Genomic DNA, 27,771 nt, shown 5'->3' with positions numbered 1-27,771 from the left:
ACATTGCTTGTTGTTGTCTAAATAAAACTATGGAATTTACATGCACTGCACCATTCTTAGCTATATTTTACTTTGCTTTAGCACGAGAGCACACCTCTCTTGTGTAACATGGTTGCAGCCTAACAATTGTTAACTTGAACTGTACATGCTACCAATGTACTGATGTATTCTTATGTTGCTCATTTCCTTCGCTTGACGTCTTTGTCCAGATGAAAGCTGGTGGGTGCATTCGTTGCTGCTGCGATTGAACAAGTTTTCCTCTCTGGCATCTCTGGAAGCTTGATGCATGTTTAGGATTTCTTTTGGTTGCAGCTTGTAGCTGAAAGCTGATGTCGTTTAAGAGCTGATCAGCTTGTTGCAGGTTTAGGAAACTTGTTTTTGTTTCAGCTTGTATGTGAAAGCTGTCGTCGTTCCAGATCATATTCAGCTTGATGCATGTTTAGTAAATCTGGTGTTAGTAGAGTGTACAACAGCTATTTCATTGTTAAGCTATTGTAGTTCAAGAGCTAATGCAGTTTGGGCGAAATTATGTGGTGTTGTACTGAGCTGTTTCATTGTTAAGTAGCACAAACGGTCTTTTGGATTGAGGTGTTTGAATTTGAATTCGAACTGCAGTTAATGAGGATATGGAGCTATTTGTTTTGAATGCTGTTGCTTGCTGGTTGCCGGCTGATTGCGGTGTTGTTGGCTGGTTTGAGCATTGTGCCGACTATCAGCTCCAGCCGGTTTCAGCCAGCAACTTCACCAGCCGAACGGAGCCATAGTAGCTAGTAAAGAGAGTGAAAAAGGCCGAACCGACAGTTGTCGGTTTACAGCCTCGATTGCAGTGATGGATATGTTTCTTTATTTCAATGGTCCTGCTAAAAGATTCCCTGTGACCTGCCAAGCATGATGCTTACAAAAGGTACAAGCCCAAAGCAGTGCCGGACGTGGCAGGGTGGCACGAGGTGGGATGGCCGAGGGCTAAGCGGAGAAGAGATCGAAGTCTAGGTATATAAACCCTCATGTCCTATAATTTATTAGACATTAGTAAACTAATAAGAAGAGAGACATAGAACTGGTCAGGCGACCAAAAAGACAATATCCATATTTCTTTCCTGGTTTCCTTTTTCCACGCCCCTCGGGTAGAGAGGAGGCGAGGAGTCACGCTACACACAATACACTCTGATCGTGAGTTCACGACGTGCGCTTTACACACGCGGAGCTGGCGAGCCACGCCGCCGCGAAGAGCTAGACTACCGGAGACACGGACACGGCGTACGAGGACGGCGACCAGGCCGGGCTCAAGACGACGACATCTTGATTCCTGGCTTCTTACGAATTGCGATCACCGATCAGTTGTTTAGGCCCAAGGTATTTTTCCTTTTTATTTTCAATGCAAATTAATTATTTGTATAGTATTCCAGACTTCTAGTACTTTGTACCTATATAGTCATATTTTTCTTCTAATTTAGGTGTTAGAATTTTAGAATATTACCTAAGAAATATTTGTCATGGGTGAGAAAAAGAAAATGAATATATTGCTTTTTTAATCTACATTGTTCCTCGATAATTATCATACATCTACAAATATATTGCTTAATCTACATTGTTTCTCGATAATTATCGGACATGTTAAATTAAAAATATGTTATTGAATTTGCTTTTGTTTTGCAAGTAAAATTAATACCTATATATTATAAGATTTTATACATGATCAAGAGGAGCCGTTACGACGAGATCGTCAGAGGGCCCTTAAAATCCTGGAACTGGCACTGGCCGAAAGAAGAGGACAACAGAGAGGCTTCGTGGCTAGTGGATCATTTTGTACCTGAACTCTATCAGGAGGCTTTTGCCCTGTTCGTTTGGGCTGGTTTGGCATATAAGCCATTTAGCTGGTTTAGTGTGAGAGAAAAATATTGTTCGTGGCTTATAAGCCAATCCAGCCGAGGCGAACAGGGTGTTTATGTAAAGCTTCCTGGAAACGCGGTGCGGTCTTCCGTGTATCCTTTAATTTCCATTGAATTAGTTTTACTTTCAGGCTAGATAAAGGAACTTGCCACCTTGCCCTGATCTGACGTCGCTACTGTCAACTTTGCGAGCATTGGATTGGATCCCATTGCCCACTAGAAATGATGCAGAAGCAGAAACCATTTTTTACTCATCATCAAAGGGGATAACCAAATCTCCACCCCATTCGCAAATAGGAAGAGAAATAAACAAACCTCCAACCAAGAGTGATGTTGACGCCGCATCTGACGGCACCTACGGACGGCGTCGCCGCCGCGGTCGTCTCCAGTCCAGGACCGCCTTGGAGGTACAGAACCCACACCGCGTCCATGCCGTAGGGTGCTTCCGCGCCGTAAAGCACGCCGAGAAACGCGTCACCGGCAGGTCGGATGGCGAGGGATCCCAGACTGGACTGGACCGGACGGATCTACCGCCATAGGAAAACTAGTCCTCAACTGCTACGAGCTACTAGCAGCCTAGTATGTTTTACCGGACAGCGAGATCCGGGGTCCCCGCTCTCTTCGGCGCCGCCGGGAAGGCCGACGGACCCCCGGCTAGCTCGGCTCCAGAGCAGAATCCCCTGTTTCGCCAGCTTGTTACTGTTGCAAGAAACAGAGCACTTGTTCTTGCTGGAGCTGTCATCTCAGAAAATTTGTTATGATAAAACACTTCACTTGATGTGCATTCATGCTTTCAAAGCAACAGAGTACGAATTTTTCACATAAATTATCTCAGAAAGATTTCAATCAAGGCATATATAAAATAAAATGAATCGTTTATTCAGTGAATTTCATTGTTGTTTAGTTGTTTATTTTTTCCACATTTCCTATAATTAACCCTGATTTTTAAGAATTTTCCAAGGATTCAGGTTCGGTTGACAGTTAAGTTTAACTTCAACTTATGTGCATTCATGCTTTGAAAGCAACGTAGAGTATGATTTTTTCACACACACAAAAAGAAAAAAAAAAGGATCCCAATCAAGGCATAAATATAGCAAAACCAATCATTTGTTTAGTGAATTTCATTGTTTGTTTTTCACATTTCCTATATCACACGGGCCTGAATTTTTAGAGCTTCTCAGGCAATGGGGCTAGCGATAGGTGAGACAGAGAGCGATAGTGTGCCCTCTGTTTTTTTGGGCCCACAGATCAGTCAGTTCAAGAGATGGATTCAGTTGGCAAAACAAAAAAAAAAAATGATCGGGTCATGGTCCACTTTGTCACTGAGCGCACCCATGTCTGGCAAATGTTTGGAAAATTATATGCCACAGAGTTAAACACCTCTGTTGTCACTGAGCGCACTGAAATTTAGTTTATGCTGATACTTATGCTAATTTATTGTGAGAGAAAATACTGTTCATTAGCTGAAAAGTAGTTCAAGCGAACAGAGTGATTAAAGCCCATGCATTACAACGAAGAAACGACCACTCAATTCATATACACTATTTAGTTCTAGAAAATTCAGGATTTAGCATATTTTTTTTGAGAATTACACAGTACAACGCAGATGCACACAATACGCACGCACACTCATCCCTATGAACACACGTATGCGAGTATCTATGCCAAGTCGAGGACTTAGAACCCGAGTGGGCAGGTTCCAAAAAAAAAAAACCTAACCAACTGATCTATGATCAGTTCGCGGGATTTAGCATACTTGATACAATGATCTATAGATAAAAAGATCACTTAATAACTAATATATGTAGGTCCATATTAATTCAGCCTATATGTTCATACCTCGAGCCCTATGTCTCATATACTACCTTTGTGCATTTAAAAAAAAATGCAATTCTTTGTCCATTTTTGGTTAATGTATCCAAAAAGTTAGTCAAATTTATAGGTAAACATATTAATATTTATAACACCAAATGAATATAGTATGAAAATATCTCATGCCAAATTTAATGATACCTATTTGATGTCAAAATTATTGGTATTTTTACTAGTAAATGTGTACGTGCGTTGCAGCGAAATCCAACATATATTAGAATCGGACTCTGTATCTTCGCTAAACGCGAGTTGTTCTAACTGTTATGAGCACGACTCATGAATCCAGGTCACATATTAGATACACAGAGCATGACCCAATACATCTTGAAATCCGACTCCATATCAATCATCGCTTGATGCGAGTTGTACTAAACTATCCCCTAGTTAAGAGGAGGTGGACAAAAAAGTAGGATAAAATCTTGGCTCTTTATTATTATTAGGTGTAGATAGTTAGTCAAACTTAAGATACTTTAACTTAGTCCTGAGTTAAAATTATATTTTTTTAAATGAAGGGAGTATAATAGAAGGCGCAACTACCATGTACAGAGATGCCAAGAAAAACATTTACCTCGATCTAGTAGCTCCGAGAAAATAGCCCCCGTTGCTGAAAATTATTTCTAAAGTAGTGATAATTGATATTTTTCATTTGAAATCATCTATGTAAGAAAAACTACGTTTGAATTTCTCACATTTGACATTTAAATTTTTCTATTGGCCATAGATAGAGACACAACCAAAACCAAAATTGTAGATCTAGAAAAGTTATATAACTTTGTAGATGACAACTTTTTAATTAAATTCGTTTAGGGTCCCAGATACTCATTCAAAATCGGATGAAGATAAACAAAGGAGGACGAATATCTAATACGGACACAAGTCAATTGTGAGTGAAGTGGTTAGAGGTCTAGAGAAGATACGTGCGAGACGCGAGGTCACGGGTTTGAGCCCCCTTGGCCGCGCTTCACCAGAAAAAATGATTTGTGAGGTCTCACAGTTTTAAAATAATTTTGCTATTTTTGGTGTGCAAATTCGCTATCTTTGATTTATAGCGGTGGAATGCCAGAGGCCGCTAGAGGCATTCCAGGCGCCTTTATAGTACTTTTTTTTGCTAGTAGGGCTTTGTAACACCCTAAAATTTGCCTCTTTTGAAAATAGGTTTAAAATGAATTATTTCTTAATATTGTGCTCATGAAATATAGGAAAATAAAAAAAATTCATTAAATTAAAATTCATCATAAGGTAGCAACATGTTTGAGCATACATGCCCTTGCATTTGATTTATTTAGTTGAGTGATTTTGATTGAAAATTTAAAATGATTTAAATTATTTTTGCAAATGAAATTAAAAATGGCTTTGAAGTAAAAGAAAATAAAGGAAAAGAAAATTTGAAAATAAAAGGATTTAAAAAGTTGTGAAAATTTATTTTTGGAAACTTACCTAAATTTCTCGTTTATGTTTGAATTGAGAAGTGTTTTTGAAATCCTATTCAAATTTGATATGGTTTACATTGAGTTGGTTTTGAAAATAAAAAAGGAAAATTTCCTCCCTTTCGCTTACGGCCCGTAGGCTTGCTTCCGCGCCGTGGCCCGTTTCTTCCCACGGCCCAGCATCTTCTCCTCGCGGGCCGACCTTCCCTTCCCGCTTGGGTCTGTGCCCCGCGCTTCTCGTCCCGCACGGCTTTGCTTTCACCCGTGCTGGCCCATCTCCTGCGCAGCTCCGCACGGCCCAGCTCCGCTCGGCCCAGGTCGCGCCGTGCCACGAGTCCCTTCTCCCTCCACCCCGCTGACGCGCCTGCCCCAGCCGTCAGGCGTTCTTCTACCTCTGTTACGTAACCGAGCCGAAGACCACCGCGCCAACGCCACCCGTGTCCGACCCCGCCACGCCTCGGTGCCGTGCCGCCCAAGTCCTCGCGCCCCTTTAAATGCCGCCCGAGCCTACGCCGCCTCCAACCCGATAGCAAGCTCCTCCCCTGCTCGAGCCGAGGTAGCCAGCCCTAGCACTGTCGCGAGAGCCGCCACCTCGTCAAGTCCCGCGCCCGCCTTGCTCCTTCTCCGTCGCCGAGGTGACCCTAGGTGAGCCCGTCGTCGCCCCCTCTCTCTCCCGGACCTTCTTGTTCGAATAACCGAGCACCGTAGGCCCTAAACCCTCGTCTCCGGCGAGCTCTTGCCATTCCGGCCATGGCACCGCCGCGCCTGTTCTATTCTGACCGACCGCCGCTGTCTTCTTCCCCGCCTGATCCTTTCTGGCTCGTTGGATCGGGATCCAAAGGCCGGTATTCAATGATACCGGTTCGGCCTGGCTGTTTTGCAAAAAGGTCCCTTGGGTTTTTAATTATAGAACCCGCAGTCCCTAGCGTCTTAATAGATTTCATTTTCTTCTTCTGAAAGCGTATTTTGTTTTGGTTAGATTGAAAATACGTTTTCGCCTATTTACAGTTTTGCCACTAGTTTTCTTTAGGCCATAACTTCTCCGTTTTAACTTCGATTTGACCTGTTCAACTTGCGTTAGGTTCGTAATTCCATAATCTACATGTTTATACTACTGTTAGACATGTTTTCAATTTTTAAAATTCGAGGTTAGATTTAATCTATTATTTTAATAAATGAAATCTTGTTTATTTCTTATCTTCTGTGTTTTAGCTCCGTTTTGATCCGTTCAAGTTGCGTTAGATTCATTACGAGATCTATGAGTTAGTAACAATATTTACCATGTCACTATTTCTAAAATTTCATAGCTTAAATCATATCTTGATTAATAATTATGCAACTGGATTTTATAAATAAAATATGTTTTGTTTTACTTTAGTTTTATTATTCAAATCTAAATTTGATGTAATTCTATTTATATTATAAAATATCTTATATATCTGAATTTGTATAGTTAAAATAAATGAAGCTTATAGTTTTCTTTTCCACGTATAAAGTAGATCTATCGGTAGATGTATCTTTTTCACCATAGCTCCGATTAGCGTGTCTCTCGCGTCTGTGTGTTCGTAGCGAGATGTAGATTCGCTTTACAAACTTTACATCTTGATTTTATGTTTGGTGTACTGTTCTGATTTAGTTCTATTGTTTGCTTCGTGAATGATTGTATGGATGCTTGTGTGGTGCTTTATGATTACGTCCAGTTGGTGAGATATACGTGGTGATCAAGAAGAAGAAGAAAAGAACGTTGAAGATTAAAGCTTACTGAAGGATCGGTGTTTTAAGACAAATATAGCATGGGACCATCCTTGTTACCTATTCACCTTTAATCATTTAATTCATACTGCATGTGTACCTTGACTGCCATTAAGGATTTTCTAGTGCTTTGTTACCTTGTACCTTGATATTTATGGGTTATTGCATTGGGTAGTATGATGCTAGTGCTCAAATACAACCATCTTGTAACTTGACTAATGGTATATGCAATAAACACTAAAAGATGTTTTTAGCAACATGGAACAAGGGGGCTAGAGCATTGGGTTGTTTTATGGTGCTCTAGATTTCTCTCCCTAAGGACTTATCTGTAAGTGATCATTTGGGACCTACAGTACAGCTGTGAGGGCTATATGGCTCTGGCTTTAGCTCAGTATAAGGACCTTTGCTAGCTTGTTAGTGGTTACCTTTATTGGCGTAAGAATGACTTGATGAATCGGGTATACGACAACCTCTACTCTTATGTGTATAGCCATGATGAAATTGTGCCATTCGACATGGGGGTTCCTATATCTGTTTGCCGAGTGAATCTAATAGCCATAACTTGTTAGACGAACCTTTGAAAGGCTTCATAGTGAACCCTGCCGACCTTCCTTGGAAGTGGGTCAAGAGATTAGCTACATCAGGCGAAAGGGTAAATCACGACTCACAGTGAAAGTGTACAACCTCTACAGAGTATAAAACTGGTATATCAGCCGTGCTCATGGTCACGAGCGGCTTTGGAACATTTACGGAATAGATGATGAATACTGATAATACTGATGATGAAGATGCTCACTAATGATTACTGTCTATGCTATTCATTATTCATGTTTACCTGATCATGTGTTTATATGGGCTTGTGATAAACTTGTTGTTACCCAATTGCTAAAATTGTGACCATTAAAAGCTAATTGCAGTTAATCAGTGTCAGCCTTTTGAGCCTCATGAACCCCATGTTATATTTGTTGAGTACGACATGTACTTACGCTTGCTTTACTTTTTAAATCTTTGGAAAAATCCCAGATGGGTACCAGATTGCTAGAGTTTGGAGGAATTAGGCTTGTGATCAACCAGTCAGTTGTCCCTGTGGATTTGAAGTCTTCGCCTGAAGATTGGAGTTGTCTTTCCGCTGTGTATACTCTGAGGTTATATTGTTTATACTAATACGTTATGTTTTTAAGCATTGTCCATTGATATTACTCTTATTTGTAGCTATATGTGAGATTTGACTTCCTGGGCTCACATATGATGTGTATCTAGTTTTGTCCTTAAAACCGGGTGCTTCTTGGGATTATTTTTTTATTTTTATTATGTTTTTTTGCCTGATTGTAGGATTTTTGGAAGCCCCATCATCGTCGGTTGGTAACAAGAACCTCATAGCCACGGTGATAACCGTTCCCATCACTAATGATCCGTCACCGTCGGATGGTAACATGAATCTCGTAGCCATATCATGGTGATAACAGTCCCATCACCAATGACTTTCACCACCGAAGACTATAGAAAGTTTTATCAAAAAGTCAAAACTAGAAAGTTATAGATCTCATTGAGAGCTACCGTCTTCATGTAAAAATCAAATTCATGCGAGGTTGTATGAAAAAGATATGATTTTCTAAGGTTAAGCTTTGCTGCTGACATATGGGTCCCATCTGTCAGATCCACGTAAGACCTGAGTCGGCATGCCACGTTAGCTACCGGGTTGGTTAAATATCCGTTTGGATCTAGATGAGACCCGAACAAACTCTAGGGACTCATAAATGCATTTGAGACTTTTGGAACTTAACACTTACAGATAATTTTAGGGGCTTGGCGTAGATTTTACTCTTATTTGATACCTTTGTGCTCATTCGACGGGCCTCTAAAATAGGTCTGGAAATTCTAGCAGAGATTCAGAGTCTACTCTAGCTCTGGCCCCTCTCCAGTAAATTAGTAAAACCAAACACATCCAACAAAACTAATGGAGCGTGCAACGCTCTCATGTTGCAATCGTATAAATATGATTGTAATACAGTGCATTATGTTACATTATTGACATAAAAAAGAGCTTAACCGAGGATAAGATTATCTTGTGTTTTGCCCCACTTATTTCGCACGGAAAACAGGATCGGAGTTGCTAAAAGATAGGAATAACACACTAGGCATATGACAAAAGATCGGAGTTGCTAAAAGCACAATATCTGAATGGTTTTTCGTGTCATCTTGCATGGAAGGGAGAAGTGATATATGTTTCGTTGTTTCTCGTTGGGTCTTCGAGCTCTGCACTGCACATATTTGCTCCATCTCAACCATCTTTAATTTCCACCTGCTGTGTCATCAACAAGACAACACGATCAGGGAAAAGAAAAAAGACTATTATTCTTCTGGCTAGTATAACGGAAAAATGTATGCACACTCAAGAACTAACCCACCGAGTTACTCAGAAAGTAATAGTGGGACTGCTATGCTTTTCAGAAACAATTAGTAGCTTAAGAGTAACAATAACTGGCTAAGACATATATATGATCTGACCCATGAAAACATGACATATCGTAAAACTCACAAGTGTCCTAACATAGTTCTATAACTGTAACCATAATTTATACTGCAAACAAGTGGCATACATACCATAGAAAAAGAGCGTGAGCCCACTTTCTCAATGCACGCAATCTAGAAGGATGCGCCTTTCCTCAGTGGCTGGTCAATTTCCTTCAAGTCTGGGCAATAGTGAATATATAAATCTCTTATGTGTGCAATTGTGTCCGGTCCACCAATTGATTTAAGCCCTGAACAACAAAGAAACTCCAAACTCTTAAGTGATTTGAGATTACTGCTCCACAGGTCTCCAGGAATGGACACTCTGCATTCGCAGTCAATAATCTTCAGTGACTCGAGGGAGGTGAGGTTCTCCAGGCAACTGGGAAACCAGGCAGAGAAATCCCCACAACTGTGTAACCAGAGCTTTTGGAGGGACGATGGTAATGACATTCCACAATGCCAGTTGAGGTTTTCGCACCGTACAATGTTCAAATCCTTCAGACGAGGAAAACTTCTGAATCTATCAGATGGTAGGGACAGCAAGCCACAGAATGCAATCTCAATACTCTCAATGGCAGGGAGATATATGAGGTCATCGATAGTTTCAAGCTTATAGCAGTCCTGAATGGCTAGGTGAGTGAGTTTTGGGAACCTTACCATTCTGCTTCCGGCCCCGCCAAGGGAAAGCTCATAATCTTTAATGATTGTCAGAGAAGAACAAGAACTGATCTCGAGCTCCTGCAGTAACGAAAGATTCCACATTTGCAGTTCGATGGATTCAAGAGGGTTGCGTGATAAATGCAAGATGGTGAGAGAACTACACTCAATCTTGTATCCAAGATCCCCAGAGTCTTCCAGATACAGCTTCTTTAGGGATGGAGCAAACAGGCGTCGTGATTTTATATTTGGACACCTGGAGACACTCAGTACTTCAAGGAAATGCAAATCTCCAAACCTATCAGCTGGTACTGATTCTAAACTTCCACAATCTGAAATTTCTATTTTCTTGATGATAGGCATAGAAGCAGGTTGTAGAAATTGTTCGAGGCTTGATAAGTTTTGGCAACAGTCAATGACAACATCAGTTAGGGACGAGAAGGTGCTATCATTGCTGTGATGACTATGGATTTGCTCTGACTTCATAGAAGATGATATGCTGTTGACATTGTCCCAAGAGACAAGCTCAAGTGAAGTTATATCTGGCATGTTTTGTGCATGAAATCCACGTGGAGGAGATTCGCCATTCTGGTTTACGAACTTGAATTGCCTTCTCGGCTCTTTGTTAGTTGCACCTTCTTCATGATGAAATTGATATTTCTTTGACTCAAATTTCTGAAGATTGATCAGCTTAACAAAACCGCTAGGAATGTCATCAATGCTCCATTTCGTAGCATAAAATATTTGCATGTTATAGAGGCAACAGAATTCTGAAGGAAGGCTCTTGCAAAGGCTAGAGTCGAGGATTTTAAGGTACCGAAGCAGCTTCATTTTGCTAATACTACTTGGTAAGCCCCACTTAGAGATAGAAGAACAGACCATGACACGCATGCACAAAAGTTCAGTGCACCATTTCTCCATCATAGTGTTACCAGTTTTACTCTTTAAAGACAGGTCACAAAGTATGGTGCGCAACTTTTTATGCTGTGCCATGTCATGCTTCAATAAGTCAGAGCACTGGACATCTCCGCCTTTGAGCACCCACAGATGGCGGACATTCTGAGGGATCTTCGGAAGATCCTTAGTGTCTTTCACTATGAAGCACTCGTCCTTTGACACCAGTTGTGCCATATCATGAATTAAATCATGTATTACATATTTCTCTTGGGAGCGTGGATACTTCTGAAAAAATGACAGATGTGCAAGTTCTTCAAAGTACTGATCACCAGTATGTCGATGTTCTACTAAGCCTTCTGCCACCCAAATTTCAGCTAAATCTTTCTTTCTGAAATTGTAATCTTTTGGGTACACAGCACAGAATGAGAAGCACCTCTTTAAATAGAATGGTAAATACATGTAGCTCAACCGAAGAGCTGGCAAAATATCAGTATCCTCTTGTCTAAGCTCCCATAGCTGACTCTTGAGAATTCTATCCCAATGTGCTAGGTCAAGGCTCATTCCTAGCAGCCGTCCAAGGGTTTTTGCAGCTAAAGGAGAGCCTTTCAACTTTGGTAGTATTTTCTCACCAATCTGTTCCAACTCAGGATCATTGGAGCTATCAGATCCAAACACACAGACTTTAAAGAACTCACGAAAGACATCTTCTTTCAAACCCTCTATGGGAAAGGGATCCATCGTACGCGCTACATCAGCAACCTTTGGAGATCTAGTGGTGACAAGAACCATACTTCCCTGAAGTACATTTCTGAAAGGTGCACAGAAGTGCTTCCAATCCTGCTCATTTTCATTCCACATATCATCAAGGACAAGTAAGAATCTTCTAGCGTTCAGGCTATTTGCAAGAGTACCATGAAGAAAATTCAGATTATCATTTTTTGGCACTTTCCCACAAGACTGTTCTATGATTTCTTTAGTTAATCTCTTGACATCAAAATCATCTGAGACACAAATCCAAATTATCAGGTCAAAGTGACGTTTAACTTTTGAATGATTGCAAATATCTTGAGCCAAGGTAGTTTTTCCAACACCCCCAATTCCAACAATTGGCAAAACTGGAACTCCACTTCTTGTTCTCTTACATCTGGAAGGATCCGTGCTATTATTTGTTGGTACACCAAGCAACCTGATCAGCTGCTTCTTTTCCTTATCACGACCAAAAATCTTTGCCTCAGTAGGGAAAGAGGTGGTCTCGGGCCTAAATGATTTGTCAAACCGTGGAACTGCTTGAAGTAAGCCCATTTTCTCGAGCTGTCCAGCAAGATGATTGAGCCTCTTCTGGATATCAGTCACCTTGTTGAAGCTGCCTTGAGTGACACTGTGAAAGAAGTCAATGACTGGTTCCACTGAGATTGCATCGCCCTCTACTGAAAGCTTTGTCTTGTACCATCTGAACTCATCTAGAATGTCTTCTGCATCATACACTGCATGTTTGAGTATTGAAAGGAGCTCAGCCACATAACGATCATGGATCCTCCACTCTGCTCGATCAATGAGGTTGTACATTGCTGGTAGACTATCAGTAAGGCATTGAAGGTCACGCTGCAACTGCCTTACATCTCCATGAAGTTTTTCCTTTTGTATTTCATTCAGCTGAAGTTTTGGAGATGAAATGGCCGATGTAACCCACTGGAACAAAGTGGCGCACTCATTCAGGCCATTAATGGCACTGATGGTCTTTGGTATGTTGATTATGTTCACATTTACTTGACTTTGAAGATTTCGGCTTCTCCAATCCTGGACAAACAGTGGATGTATTGAGCATTAGAGAAGTACATCTTGTGGTCAGATTTTCAATGTTAGTAAAAGGTATAAATACGATGTTGCTGTTAAGAAGTCAAATATGTCACATTTTTTTTTGTCATAGAAAAATAATATGATTGACGAGTGCATAAACCCCAGATATCCTCACCAACCCTATTATCAGCACTCAAAGACAGGTTAAGCCAAGCCAATTGGCTTACGACACTCGCGACTTAGTGGCGCTCCAGCCAACTGGAATCCCAAGTTGGAGGGCGCCAATCGACACTCTGGGGCTCCTGACTGGACCTCGTCCACAAATATCAAGCCGCTGGTGTCATATGTGATTGATTTTGCATGTTCATCTGGGTAAATCCAATTGATGCCTCCGCGCATGGAGATTAGTGAATAACTTGTCGCTGTGCAGGCTAATTTCTAACAACAGATATAGATAATGCACTGCATCTATAACAGGACACTAATTAAGATCAGAAAAATGGAGAGTGGTTATTTTGTTCAGACATGCATATTAATTTGGACAGTCTTATGAAATTAAGTGTGGAGAGGTGCAGTGCATATTGAGAGATCATACCTTCTCAACGACACTGAGGGGATTTCCAGGAGATGTACATTTTGGTTCTACAGCATTTAGACTTTGAACTATGTCCAGTGAAGTAGGCCTTTTATTCGACTCAGGTTCCAGGCACTTCAGGGCTACAGAGATGCATTGTTGCACTTGTTGGATACACATTTCTGGTGACATATGCATGGGTGTTATTTCTATAAGTCTGTTCCTCCAACTTCCAACCACCTAAACATTTGACAAGTAATTTATCAGAAAAAAGACATTTGCATAAGTAAGGTAGAAAATTACAGCATGCAATAATACTGATCTTACTTTGTCTGTATAGTGCTTGAGAGATGTTTCAGTTGCCTCGCTGATATTGGGATAGTCCCTGCGACCTGTGATTATCTCTGTGATAATGACACCCAAACTGAATATATCTGCCTTAAAGGAGATATATCGCTGTTCTATGCATTCTGGTGCCATATATCCACTGCAGAAGAATTTAGCATAATCAGCGGTAGGAAATAGTAAAAAAATGAAGCTTCAGCAAGAGGCATAGCTTACGGCGTTCCTTGAAGCTCTGCAGTGACAGTTCTGGATTTTTCTTGACTCAAAAGCCTTGACAAATCAAAATCCGCAATTTTTGGCATCATCGTGTCATCCATCAGTATATTTTGAGGTTTAAGGTCCCGATGAGCAATACGACGTTTATCATGAAGATAATGCAAACCTCTGCTTACTCCCGTAATTATCTTATACCTCTCGTCCCAATCAAGGCCCGAGGTCTCATCTGTAGAAATAGATCAACAAACAGAGAAACTATAATTGAATCTATCACTCTGTAGCTGTTGATATAATGACACATTTGCTTGTGTGTTCTAAACTTCTAATCAGGTAAATTTTGCAAAGGAAAAGAAAAAGATAGAAGATCTCAGCATTGTATTTCAACATACCAGATAGATGCTTGTCAAGGCTTCCATTACAAAGAAATTCAAAGCAAAGCAAACATGCACGTCTTTGAGCCACAACATGTTTCCCACTATATTCCATCACTTCCGACTTGGTTTCGAGACAGTAACCTACAAGTTGTACGACATTTTGGTTCCTGACCTCCGTGAGACAAAGGATCTCATTCGTGACTTGATTATCATTGCCCAGCAGATGTGTATCAAAAATCTTCTTTACAGCAATAGCTTTGCCGCTCCGGAGAACCCCCTTCATAGCACGTAGGTTAACCATTTATTATCTTTCAGTTGCCATTGGTTGAAAATTGGAGTGAAAGAGGAATGGTCATATACCTTGTATACGACTCCACACGCACCCCTTCCAAGTTCTCGTTCAGTGGAAAAACCGCATGTGATATCTTCCAAAAAATCTAGTGGCAAAGATATTAATGGTTCTGTTTTTGGATCCTGCAGCCTTTTCTCCAATTTTTTCTCCAATATTTCACGTTTAGTAGCTCCACTACCCATTCCTGATTACTTGAGCACTTTTATAGGAAAAACAAATGTGGGTGCTCCAACTTGAAAAACAATTTCTCACAAATGCATACAGGAGAACAAGAAACCAGCACTATTGTGGGCTAGCAAATTGATACGAGCTGTTTTGTATGAATCAATATAAGCATATCAAAACGAATGATGGAATAAACAAAGAATTCTTGTCGAGTAAAAATGACAACTTCTAGATAAATCACATTTGATACTAAAAATAATTCAAAATAATTCTATGTATAAATGTAACAGTAATATATTACAAAAAAATTCACTCAGATACCAGAAAGAAGATATAAAGTATATGCAGTATCTAGATTTATAATGATTATTGATAAGAGTTCTAAACTCCACCATAGGATGAAAACAGAGCAAGTGAGCAACCATGAAAAAGGCAAGAGCAAGCATCTGAGACATTGCTTGCTAGTGAACAAAAATGGAATTAAAATTTTAGGAGAGATGGACTGACCCCTTATTGAGATGTATAGACAGAAAATATGAAAACGGGATAGGTCATAGGTAGGATCTGCTTCAACAAAGGGGATTGCCAGAAGACAGCAGGGGATGAATACATTCCCATCCTCTCCCAAGAAATTTTTTTGCTAATGATTAGGTAACCAGAGCAGTATGCCTCAGCAATCCAAACTACCCCATCTACAAATTAATAACAACCAGATCAGTGCAATGGTTAAAGCAGAGCATACTTGGCGACCTTTAACAGAAAAACAAAGTAATAACTGTAAAATAGTCTGGTTTACAACAAGATAAAGATCAACATGATCTATCTAACTACTTGAGATACAAGCAAAGAACTAACTACTCTAACCTGTACCAAATACATGAGCCGTGATGTACCTATCCTAGATACATGAACCGCGACATATCTTAACATGAGCAACCATGAAAAATGCAAGAGCAAGCAACGGAGACATTGCTTGCTAGTGAACAAAAATGGAAATCAAATTTTAGGAGAGATGGACTTACCTCTTATTGAGATGTATAGACAGAAAATAAGAAGACGGGATAGGTCACAAGTAGGATCTGCTTCAACAAAGGGGATTGCCAGAGTAGGGAACCAGAGCAGTACGCCTCAGCAATCCAAAATCTACGAATTAATAACAACCAGAGCAGTGCAATGGTTAAAGCAGAGAATACTTGGCGACCTTTAACAGAAAACAAAGCAATAATAACAACTGTAAAATAGAAAACAAATTAATCCAGCACGACGGGATGTATGACTGATGCTTGGCCATGCATGTCTTAGTATTTGATTACCTTTTTGTGTGCCGCTCGCGCGTTTGAACCAAAGTGCTGACTGCGAAGTGTCAGCTGTGCTCGATGAGCAGCTAGCGGATCTGATTTATGACTTGCCAGAAGCGCGTGCGACCTGTGGTTTTATTTGATGGGGAAAAAAAATCAGATAACTTGCAAAGATGAGTACGACGGAAGGAAAGTGGAAATGCCGAAGCGAGAGAGTAGTTTGGCTTACAGGTTCAATCTATTGCGTAGATCGACATGTTACAGCTAGCAGATCTGCTGATTATACTGGCTTATGTCTATGTGCGAGAGAAGAGAAGAGGAGAGCTGAGAGCAGGGGGGCTTACTGGCTGGACCGACTGTCTCTGAAGTCTGAACTCTCTCAGATCAGGAGGCTTCATGCATGTAAATTGTGATGTGATCTGCCGTCGTCAACTGTGGCGGTCTTCCCATGTATACTTTAATTTCCACAGCTAAAAAGTGTACCACTGTCCCTCAAAAAAAAAAAAAAAGGTGTATCACTGTCGCTCCACACAAGCACCAATATACCATTTATCGGCCACAGTTAGGGATGCGTTCCAAAATGTCCTATGTGGCTGTACTTAATTAGTATTTCAATATTCTTCAAGCATGTGAAACGCACTACACCATTCAAAGGTGGCGTAAAGGTTCTTGGAACAATATAATTAGCAACATGGTCCGTTTATTTAGAAGCACTAAACGCGCGTCCATGTGCTGCACAGTTCTACTTTTCAGAATTTTGAATCTTTGGCCCTGTTAGGTTGGCTGGAAAAACGGTTGATGCTGATGCTGATTTGTTGTGAGAGAAAAACACTGTTATTTCGCTGAAACGGTATGGCTGATAAGTTCAAACGAACAGGGCATATTCTGGAGCGGCGACTGTGGCACGCATGCATCTGCTGCTTACTGTCTATGTGCTAGAGAGGGGGAGAACCGAGCTAGAGTCTTACTGGCTAGATCGACTGTCTCTGAATTCTCCCAGATCCGGAGGCTTCATACATGTAACCTTCCTGGAAGTGCCGTAGGCAACTGTGGGATGTGGCGGTCTTCGGTCTTCCCTACACTTTAGTTCTCACTTAAAAAAAAAAGTCTACATAACCCCAACTATTCAGAGTGGACTACTTCACTCCCAAATTATAAAACCGGATTTTTTCTACCCCTGAACTTTTCAAAACCGGTCAAATAATCTCCCAAGCGGTTTTGGATGGTGGTTTTGCTACAATGACCGTGGTTTTGTCTTTTTCTTTTTTATTTGTTTTCGTTGAATCTTTGAAAAATTATAGTAAATCATAGAAAAATCATAAAATAGAAAATCCAATTTTGTTGGACTCCACATGAGTAAATCTGCACAGTGAACATATAATATGGTATGCTTTAGTACAAAGTTTTTGTTGTAGCTTTAGATCTATATTTTTCTGTAATTAATTGGAATAATTCATAGCTACAGCTTCAATGGTTCAATTATAGTGAAATTTTTATGGTGGGCTAATTATTGTATGCTTGAACTGTAATAAAAATTTTATACTCATTGGATCATATATAACTTAGTTATAGATTAGTTATAGATTTATGCTTGTTAAATCTATGCTTTATCTAAAATGGCTACCATACCAAATTTTAGCGCATAACCAAATGACAGCTAAATGGTCCAAGCCAAATTTTGTCTTGGCTACCTTGCATATATTTTTTCCACGAACCAAACACAAAAAAAAACTAGGGGCTACTCTAGCTGTTGCCCCTCTCCAGTAACAAGTTATGTAATATAATGTAAGTATTGTAGTGTTGTGCCCCCACTTATTTTGCACAGAACCAGGAATCGCAAATAGATAAATCACAGATCGATACAACACATTAGGCATATAACACAAACCACAGTCTGTGAAATGTTTTTTCATGTCAGCTTGCAGCAAAGGGAAGAGAACAGCCGCAAGAACATAACAACCAGATTCGGCCATTCCGGAGAAGTGATTTGTTTTGTTTTCTCAGTGGGTCTTGACGCTTGAAACCCTGCAGCTATTTGCTCCGTCTCAACCGTCTTTAAATTCCAAGTTGCAACTGTCATCGAGAAGATAGCACGATGAGGGGAAAAAGACCATTCTTCTATTATAATGAAAAATGTAAATGGAATCAAACTTTTTACTAAAATAAAACAACAGAACACGCACATACTCAAAAGTGTTCTAACATAATTTTGTGACCATAATTTACACAGCTTACAAGTGTCATACATACCATAGAAAAAGATCCTGAGCCTGCGTTTCCCTCAAACTTTGGGCAGTCTTCAATAACTACATGTCTTATGTTTGCAGTTGCGTTTGGTCCACCAATTGATATAAGCTCTGGACAACGAAGCAACGCCAATCTCTGAAGTGATTGTTCGAGGCTTGATAACTTTTGGCAATTTATAATTTCTACATCAGTCAGGGACGAGAAAGTGCTATTAGTGCTATCGTAACTGTGAATCTGCTCTAAGTTTTGTGGATGAGTACAGCTTGGAAGAGAGTCACCATTATAGTCTACAATCCTGAATTGCCCTCTCTGCCCTTTGTCAGTTGCACTTGCACTTTCACGAACATCCACTGAATGTATATGTCTATGATGAAATCGACATGTCCGTGACTCAAATTTCTGCAGATTGATCAGCATACCAAAGCCGCTAGGAATGTCATCAATCTGCATGTCACAGCGTAAAATATCTGCATGTTATAGAGGCAACAGAATTCTGAAGGAAGGCGCTTGCAAAGGCTAGAGTGGAGGATTTGAAGGTACCGAAGTAGCTTCATATTGCTAATACTACCTGGCAAGCCCCACTTAGCGATAGAACAGACCATGACATGCATGCACAGAAGTTCATTACACCATTTCTCCATCACAGTATTATCAGTTTCACTCTTTAAAGACAGGTGGCAAAATAGGATGAGCAGCTTTCTATGTTGTGCCATGTCATGCTTCAATAAGTCAGAACACTGAACATCTCCGCCTCTGAGCACTGACAAAGGTGGACATTCTGAGGGATCTTAGGAAGATCATTTTTTTCTTTTACTATAAAGCACTCGTCCTTTGAAACCAGTTGTGCCATGTCATGCATCAAATCATGTATTACATATTTCTTGTGGGACCGTGGATATTTCTGGAAAAATGACAGATGTGCAAGTTCTTCAAAGTACTGACCTCCAGTATGATGAAGTGAAATGTTAGGGTGATGTTCCACTAAGCCTTCTGCCACCCAAATCTCCACTAAATCCTCCTTTTTGAATATGTAATCTTTCGGGTACACAGCACAGAACGAGAAGCATCTCTTTAAATACAATGGTAAATACATGTAGCTCAACCGAAGAGCCTGTTAGCTAATCTACTGCCACCTTGTGAGAACATAGCAGAGGAAGGCGGCGCCGACTTAGCTGCCTGCTGTGTGTGAACACAGCAAGGGAAGGCGGCGCCGACTTTGCCCCCTGCTGTGATACAGTAGCCGCTGCAGGTGCAGGCGCCGCACGGCTCACCTGCAGCACTGTAGGAACAGGCAGTGGCTGGCGCAGAGTCAGCCCTGTCAGGTTATCTAGTTACTGTGCCAGCATGGGCGTTGCACATGGACTAGATAGTTAGAGTTGTATAAATAGACATGTATGGCAACTCAGTAAAGAAAGCTCAGATTTGCCATCACACAGACAGGGCTTCGGCCAACGCTGTTGTCTTGTATTGTGCGTACTTGCTCTGTTCTCCCTTCTTCTTCTAGCTCGATCCGTAGTGTGTGGGTACGGACAACACCGGTACGTGGTCTGCACGGCTAGTGTGTGCTCGGCAATACTAGCGCGTGCTCGGCGAGACCGTCAAGTGCTCCACTCGCCTGAGCCGGTGCTCGGCAAGATCGGCTGGAGTGGTTCACTGTCGTGAGCCGGTGATCCTGTGAGACCAACGGAGTGGTCTGGGAGACTAGTGGTCTGGGAGACTAGTGGTCTGGGGCCAGGGGTCTGGGAGACGAGTGGTCTGGGAGGCTAACTGTGGGCCAACAAGTGGTATCAGAGCCGTACAAGCGCCGCCGTCATTCTAACCGATGGCAATGACAGGCGGTTCGGAGTTGGGCGACGGCAGTGGCACTGCCGTGGCTGCCCAGCCACTGCCGGAGGTAGTTATCCGCACGGTGCGGGAGGTCAGCGGCACCACTTGGCCGACGCTGACTCGCACTAACTATGGAGAGTGGTCGGTGACCATGAAGGTCAAGCTCAGAGCCCGATGGCTCTGGAATGCTGTTGACAAGGGCACCAACGTGAAAGAAGACGACATGTCAGCGTTGGAGGCTATCCTCGCTGCTGTACCGGTGGAGTATAGGGAACCGTTGGGGACGAAGAGCTCAGCTAAGGAGGCGTGGGAGGCCATTGCGGCGATGCGCGTCGGTTCCGACCGCGCAAAGAAGGCAACGGCCCAGCTTCTGAAGCAGGAGTACGCAAACCTCAAGTTCAAGGATGGTGAAACGGTGGAGGACTTCTCCCTCTGCCTGCAGACGCTCATCAGCAAGCTGAAGAGCCACGGCGTCACCATCGACGAAGAGGAGGCGGTCTCCAAGTTCCTCCACTCCGTGCCGGCAAAGTACATCTAGATCGCTCTATCCATAGAGACGATGCTGGACTTGTCCACCCTCACCATCGAGGATGTGGCAGGCCGTCTACGGGCGGTGGACGAGCGCCTAGAGCAGGCGACAGCAACGAAGGACAGCGGGAAACTCTTGCTGACGGAAGAGGAGTGGGCTGCTCGGCGAAACTCCAGGAAGGCAGCCTCCTCCAGTCGCGGTGGCAACGACAAACATCACGGCAGGGCTTCTTCGGAGAAGAAGCAAATCGACTCCAACGCCTGTCGGTGTTGCGGGAAGATGGGCCATTGGGCACGGGAGTGCCCAAATCGCAAGAAGGAAAAGAAGGCTCAGGCTCACCTGGCGAAAGCCGATGATGAGGATGAGGCTACTATCCTTATGGCGACGTTCTGTGCACTGGACGACGTCGAGGCCATGGAGAGGGAAGAGGCGACGATGGTGGAAGGATCTAGCAAGGCCCTGAAGACCGTCAACCTCGACGAACCACGTGCCCAAGTCCATCTTGGGCATGTGGGCGTCGACCAGGAGCAGCTGTGGTATCTGGACTTTGGTGCCAGTAACCACATGACAGGCTCCAAGGACTCTTTCTCCGAGCTCGACGGCGATGTTACCGGTACGGTGAAGTTTGGTGATGGCTCAAGGGTGGCTATCCAAGGGCGCGGCACCATCATCTTCAGATGCCAGAATGGGGAGCACCGCGCGCTAACGGATGTATACTACATCCCGCAGCTGCGTTCCAGCATCATCAGCATTGGTCAGCTAGATGAGCGCGGTAGCGAGGTTCTGATCAAGGACGGCGTTCTAAGGATCAGAGACGGGGAGCAGCGACTTCTCGCCAAGTTGAAGAGGTCCCTGAACCGGTTGTACCTGCTCGACCTGAAGGTAGAGCAGCCAGTTTGCCTGGCGGCAAGGCACTCCGAGGAACCATGGATGTGGCATGCCCGGTTCGGACATTTCAGCTTCGACGCGCTTGGTCGGCTAGGGAAGATGGTCCGAGGGCTACCCCACATCAAACACGAAGGCGAGCTGTGTGACAGCTGCCTGGTCGGGAAGCAGAGGAGGCTACCTTTCCCAAAGGCGGCCAAGTATCGCGCGAAGGAAGCTCTCGAGCTAGTTCACGGCGACCTCTGCGGGCCGATCACGCCTGCTACATGCGGTGGTCGGTGGTACTTCCTCCTACTCATGGACGATTGCAGTCGCTACATGTGGCTGCAACTCCTGACGAGCAAGGACGAAGCGGCGGTGGTGATCAAGAAGTTCAAGACGTGCGCGGAGGCCGAGAGCGGCAAGAAGCTCCGTGTACTGAGGACTGATCGGGGTGGCGAATTCACTTCGGTGGAGTTTGCTACGTACTGCGCGGATCAAGGTGTGGGGCAACATCACACCGCGCCGTACTCGCCACAACAGAATGGCGTGGTGGAGCGACGGAACCAGACAGTGGTCGGCATGGCCCGATCCATGATGAAGGCCAAAGGGATGCCGGCAAAGTTCTGGGGAGAGGCGGTGACCACGGCGGTGTTCATCCTCAACCGCGCTCCAACCAAAGCCCTAACGGGCAAGACGCCGTTCGAAGCCTGGTACGGGAGCAAGCCGAACGTGTCATTCCTCTGGACATTCGGTTGCATCGGCCATGTCAGGAAGACGAAGCCGAACCTCACCAAGCTGGAGGACAGGAGCACACCCATGGTGTTCCTGGGCTACGCGGAGGGTACCAAGGCGTACCGACTCTATGACCCACGCGGAGACAAGGTGACTGTCTCGTGCGACGTTGTGTTCAACGAGGAGGCAGCTTGGGACTGGCACAGTCTGAGCACGGGGGAAGCGGGAGGCTTCACCAACACCTTCGTCGTCGAGCACTTGGTCATCCACGGCGGTGGAGATGCTGCGGAACAGGTGCCACGTACTCCGGGAGGAGCGCCGAGCACTCCGGCGGTAGAGTCGAGCACTTCTGGGGCAGTGCCGAGCACTTCAGGAGGGATGCCGAGCACTCCGGGAGGAGTGTCGAGCACTTCTGGAGGAATGCCGAGCACGCCAGGAGTGGAGCCAGGAGGTTCTACAGTGGCGGCGACCACTTCAGGACGGGTACCGAGCACTCCCGTGGCGGAGCCAAGACGTCTTACTGTGGTTCCGACCACTCCAAGACTGAGGCTGGGCACTCCTACAGTGTGGCCGAACACTGCAGGAGTTATGATGAGCAGTCCAGAAGCAGTGCCGAGCAGTTCAGGTGCTATGCAGGGCACTCCGGCGGAAGAAGGAACTTCATCACCCCCGATCGAGTTCGCCTCACCTCCAAGTGACATCACTGAGTTCGTAGACACCTACCATGAAGGTGAGGAGTTGAGGTTCCGCAGGCTGGACGACATCATCGGTGGCACAGGTCCCTCAGGTATGGCGGGTAGGCTGCTCAACGACGCAGAGCTGGTACTCGTTAGTGCAGAGGAACCACCCATGTTCGCGCTAGCCGAGCGCGATGGAAATTGGCGACGGGCAATGCTGGAGGAGATGAAGGCGATCGAGGAAAATGAGACTTGGCAGCTCGTCGATCCACCCCCAGAATGCCGTCCGATCAGCCTGAAGTGGGTGTACAAAGTCAAAAGGGACGAGCTCGGCGCCATTGTCAAGTACAAGGCGCGCCTCGTCGCCCGAGGCTTTGTCCAGCGCGAGGGCATCGACTTCGAGGAGGTCTTTGCACCAGTAGCGCGCATGGAGTTGGTCCGTTTGCTACTTGCTTTGGCGGCAGCAAAGGACTAACGCGTCCATCACTTGGACGTTAAATCGGCCTTCCTCAACGGCGAGCTAGCGGAAACGGTCTTCGTCAGGCAACCTCCAGGGTTCATCGTCAAGGGAGAGGAGCACAGGGTGCTCCGACTGCGCAAAGCGCTCTACGGGCTAAGGCAAGCCCCTCGAGCATGGAACGCCAAGCTTGACACCACGCTGGGCGAGCTTGGGTTTCAGAGGTGCGCAACCGAGCACGCGCTCTACACGCGACGACGGGGGAAGGAAGAACTCGTGGTCGGCGTGTATGTGGATGACTTAATCGTCACCGGCGCGCGCACGGAGGATATCAACAGCTTCAAGCGAGAGATGGCAGCTCGTTTCCGAATGAGCGATCTTGGCGCTCTCTCCTACTACCTCGGCATCGAGGTGAGACAGGGGAAGGAGGAACTCACGCTTGGGCAAAGCGCGTATGCCTCCAAGCTGTTGGAGAGGAGCGGCATGGTGGAGTGCAAGCCATGCGTGACTCCGATGGAGGAGCGGCTGAAGCTGACAAAGGACAGCACCGCGGCGAAAGTAGATGCAACACTCTACCGGAGCATCGTCGGTGGTCTGCGCTACCTAGTCCACACAAGGCCAGACATTGCGTTCGCCGTGGGCTACGTCAGTCGCTTCATGGAGGATCCCAGAGAGGATCACTGGGCTGCGGTGAAGCGGCTACTACGCTACGTCAAGGGGACGGTGAATCATGGAATCATCTTCCCAAAGACTAGGGGAAGTAGGCTGCAGCTCACGGTGTTCAGCGATGCAGACATGGCGGGGGACATCGACGGACGACGGAGCACCTCTGGCGTACTCGTCTTCCTCGGGTCAGCCCCAATTTCATGGCTGTCGCTGAAACAGAAGGTGGTGGCGCAGTCTACGTGCGAGGCAGAGTACGTAGCGGCGGCCACAGTGGCGTGCCAAGTTGTGTGGCTACGCCGGCTGCTGGGCGAGCTAACCGGCGTGGAAGCTCACCCACCAGCACTGATGGTGGACAACCAGCCCGCCATCGCCCTCGCGAAGAATCCGGTTCTGCACGACCGGAGTAAACACATCGACGTGAAGTTCCACTTCCTCAGGGACTGTGTTGATGGAGGGCAGATCGTCATCGAGTTCGTCGAAACTGCTCGGCAGCTTGCGGACGTCCTCACCAAGCCGCTCGGACGACTTCGACTCATGGAGCTGAAGGAGATGATCGGCATGGAGGGGGTACAAGGGTTAGCAGTAGGATTAGGGGAAGATTGTTAGCTAATCTACTGCCACCTTGTGAGAACACAGCAGAGGAAGGCGGCGCCGACTTAGCTGCCTGCTGTGTGTGAACACAGCAAGGGAAGGCGACGCCGACTTTGCCCCCTGCTGTGATACAGTAGCCGCTGCAGGTGCAGGCGCCGCACGGCTCACCTGCAGCACTGTAGGAACAGGCAGTGGCCGGCACAGAGTCAGCCCTGTGAGGTTATCTAGTTACTGTGCCAGCATGGGTGCTGCACATGGACTAGATAGTTAGAGTTGTATAAATAGACATGTATGGCAACTCAGTAAATAGAGCTCAGATTTGCCATCACACAGATAGGGCTTCGGCCAACGCTGTTGTCTTGTATTGTGCGTACTTGCTCTGTTCTCCCTTCTTCTTCTAGCTCGATCCGTAGTGTGTGGGTACGGACAACGCCGGTACGTGGTCTGCACGGCTAGTGTGTGCTCGGCAATACTAGCGCGTGCTCGGCGAGACCGTCAAGTGCTCCACTCGCCTGAGCCGGTGCTCGGCAAGATCGGCTGGAGTGGTTCACTGTTGTGAGCCGGTGATCCTGTGAGACCAACGGAGTGGTCTGGGAGACTAGTGGTCTGGGGCTAGTGGTCTGGGAGACTAGTGGTCTGAGGCCAGTGGTCTGGTAGACGAGTGGTCTGGGAGGCTAACTATGGGCCAACAGAGCCGGCAAAATGTCAGTCTCCTTTTGTTGAAGCTCCCACAGCTGACTCTTGAGACTCCTATCCCAATGTGCTAGCTCAAGGCTCATTCCTAACAGCCGTCCTAGAGTTTTTGCAGCTAAAGGAGAGCCTCTCAACTTGAGTATTTTCTCACCAATCTGTTCCAAGTGAGGATCAATGTTGGAGCTATTAGGCCCAAACACACAGAACTTAAAGAACTTCCGAAAGACATCATCTTTCAAACCCTCTAAGGGAAAGGGATCCATTGTACGCACTACATCAGCAACCTTCAGAGACCTAGTGGTGATAAGCATCATGCTTCCCTGAAGTGCATTTTTAAAAGGTGCACAAAAGTGCTTCCAATGTTGCTCATTTTCATCCCACATGTCATCAAGGGCAATCAAGAATCTTTTCTTGATCACGCTATTTGCAAGAGCAAGCTGAAGAGAATTCAAATTACCATTTTCTAGCACTTTCCCAGAAGTTTGTTCTATAGCTTCTTTAGTTAACCTCTTGACATCAAAATCATCCGATACACAAATCCAAATTATCAGGTCAAAGTGACCTTTCACTTTTGAATTGTTGCAAATATCATGAGTCAAGGTGGTTTTTCCGACACCCCCAATTCCAACAATTGGCAAAACTCGAACACTCACTATTGTTGCTTCATTGCTATCAATAGTAGCACAAACTTGGTTGCTTGTTGATGAACTGACTCTTCTTTTTCTCTTGCATCCAGAAGGACCTGAGCTTTTATTTGTTGGTACACCAAGCAACATGATCAGCTTCTTCTTTTCCTCATCACGACCAATCATCTTTGCTTCAATGGAGAAAAAGGAGGTCTCGGGCCTAGATGATTTGTCAAACTTTGGAATTGCTGGAAGTAAGCCCTGTTTCTCAAGCTGTTTGGAGAGATTATTGAGCCTCTTCTTGATAGCAATCACCTTGTTGAAGCAACCTTGAGTGACACTTTGAAAGAATTTAATAACTGGTTCCACAGAGATAGCATTGCCCTGTACAGAAACCTTTTTCTCATACCATCTGAACTCATCTAGAAGGTCTTCTGCATCATACACTGCATGGTTGAGTCTTGAAAGGAGCTCAGCCACATAATGATCATGGATCCTCCACTCTGCTCGATCAATGAGGTTGTACATTGCTGGTAGAGTATCAGTAAGGCATTGAAGGTCACTATGCAATTGGCATATATCTCGTTGAAGTCTTTCCTTTTGTGTTTCATTGGACTGGAATTTCAGAGATGAAATGGCTGATGTAACCCACTGGAACAAATTGGCACACTCATTGAGGCCATTAACGGCACTGATGGTCTTTGGTATGTTGAATATGTTCGTATTTACTTGACTATGAAGATTTTGGTTTCTCATATCGTGGACAAACAATGGATCTATTGAGCATTAGGGAGTATATGTTGTGGTCAGATTTCTAATGGTGGTAAAAATGAAAAAATACAATAATGCAGTTAATATGGCAAATATGTCACATTTTTTGTCATAGAAAAATAATATGATTGACGAGTGCATAAACCCCAGATATCCTCACCAACCCTATTATCAACACTCAAAGACAGGTTAAGCCAAGCCAATTGGCTTGCCACACTAGTAACTTAGTGGCGCTCGAAGAGCAAGTTGCGATGAGAGCTAGGTTCCGCACCGGCAGTGGCCGCGGCGGTGGCGCGTGGGTCTGAGCGCGCGGGAGTAGGCGACTCGTGTGCGGTGCGCGGGTGGGCGCTCGAGCGGCCCCGTGCGCGTGCGGGCACGAGGCGCGCTTGCGAGCGGGAGTGCGAGGAGCGCGTGCGGAGGCGCGCGCTCAGGCAGGACGGCACGGAGGGCTGCGCGCGGGCCAGCGCGAGCGAGGCATGGCGTGGCCGCGCTCAGGCAGGACGGCACGGAGGGCTGCGCGCGGGCCAGCGCGAGCGAGGCATGGCGTGGCCAGTCCGACGTCTCAGGTAGTGTCGCCTGCTCCTCCGGCACCACCGGCCTCTCCGCCCCAGACTCCGGCACGGCGTCGGCAACTCCAGCCTCCGCCTCCGAAGACCCGGCGGCTCCTGCCGTTGCCCCTGGCGTCGCCGCCGACTCGTCCGCCGTCGTCGCCAATTGCTCTCCGCCTTCAACTCCACCGGCAACGGTGGTCGACTCCTCCGCAGACTGCCGAGCGCCCGGGGACTCCAGGACGGAGCCTGCCGGTGTGGTCTCCGGCTGCTCGCCCGTCTTGCCAGAAGAATTCAGATCCTCCACGCGCCCCGATCTGCATCAGATCAGCTCATCAATCACCGCAACTAAAAAGATCAGACAACACATGATTCCAGGGCAAGGATACTTACACAGCGGCTTCCCGGTAG

General features: G+C 45.0%; 1 protein-coding gene and 1 pseudogene across 5 annotated transcripts; both read right to left on the bottom strand.

Annotated features, from left to right (window-relative positions):
* Positions 1-8,918: 8,918 nt before the first annotated feature.
* LOC136541297 (disease resistance protein RGA2-like) lies at positions 8,919-16,880 on the bottom strand. 5 transcript variants are annotated; one of them, XM_066533111.1, is made up of 11 exons: positions 16,359-16,880; positions 16,145-16,256; positions 15,854-15,974; positions 15,339-15,523; positions 14,675-14,976; positions 14,330-14,591; positions 13,941-14,166; positions 13,707-13,866; positions 13,401-13,619; positions 9,545-12,805; positions 8,919-9,245 (listed from the first exon to the last, which is right to left on the bottom strand). In XM_066533111.1, exons 5-10 carry the CDS (start codon positions 14,846-14,848, stop codon positions 9,587-9,589), a joined length of 4,260 nt encoding a protein of 1,419 aa, XP_066389208.1. In that variant the 5' UTR covers positions 14,849-14,976; positions 15,339-15,523; positions 15,854-15,974; positions 16,145-16,256; positions 16,359-16,880; the 3' UTR covers positions 8,919-9,245; positions 9,545-9,586. The 5 variants fall into 5 exon arrangements, with proteins under 5 accessions (XP_066389208.1, XP_066389210.1, XP_066389209.1 ...); XM_066533113.1 differs by having other exon boundaries at positions 8,919-9,242; XM_066533112.1 differs by having other exon boundaries at positions 14,675-14,865.
* LOC136543058 (putative disease resistance RPP13-like protein 1) lies at positions 16,009-26,797 on the bottom strand (annotated as a pseudogene).
* Positions 26,798-27,771: the final 974 nt, after the last annotated feature.

This window comes from Miscanthus floridulus, chromosome 3, assembly GCF_019320115.1.
Source record: "Miscanthus floridulus cultivar M001 chromosome 3, ASM1932011v1, whole genome shotgun sequence".
Lineage (NCBI taxonomy): Eukaryota > Viridiplantae > Streptophyta > Magnoliopsida > Poales > Poaceae > Miscanthus > Miscanthus floridulus.
This window is presented reverse-complemented; position numbering and strand designations above follow the sequence as displayed.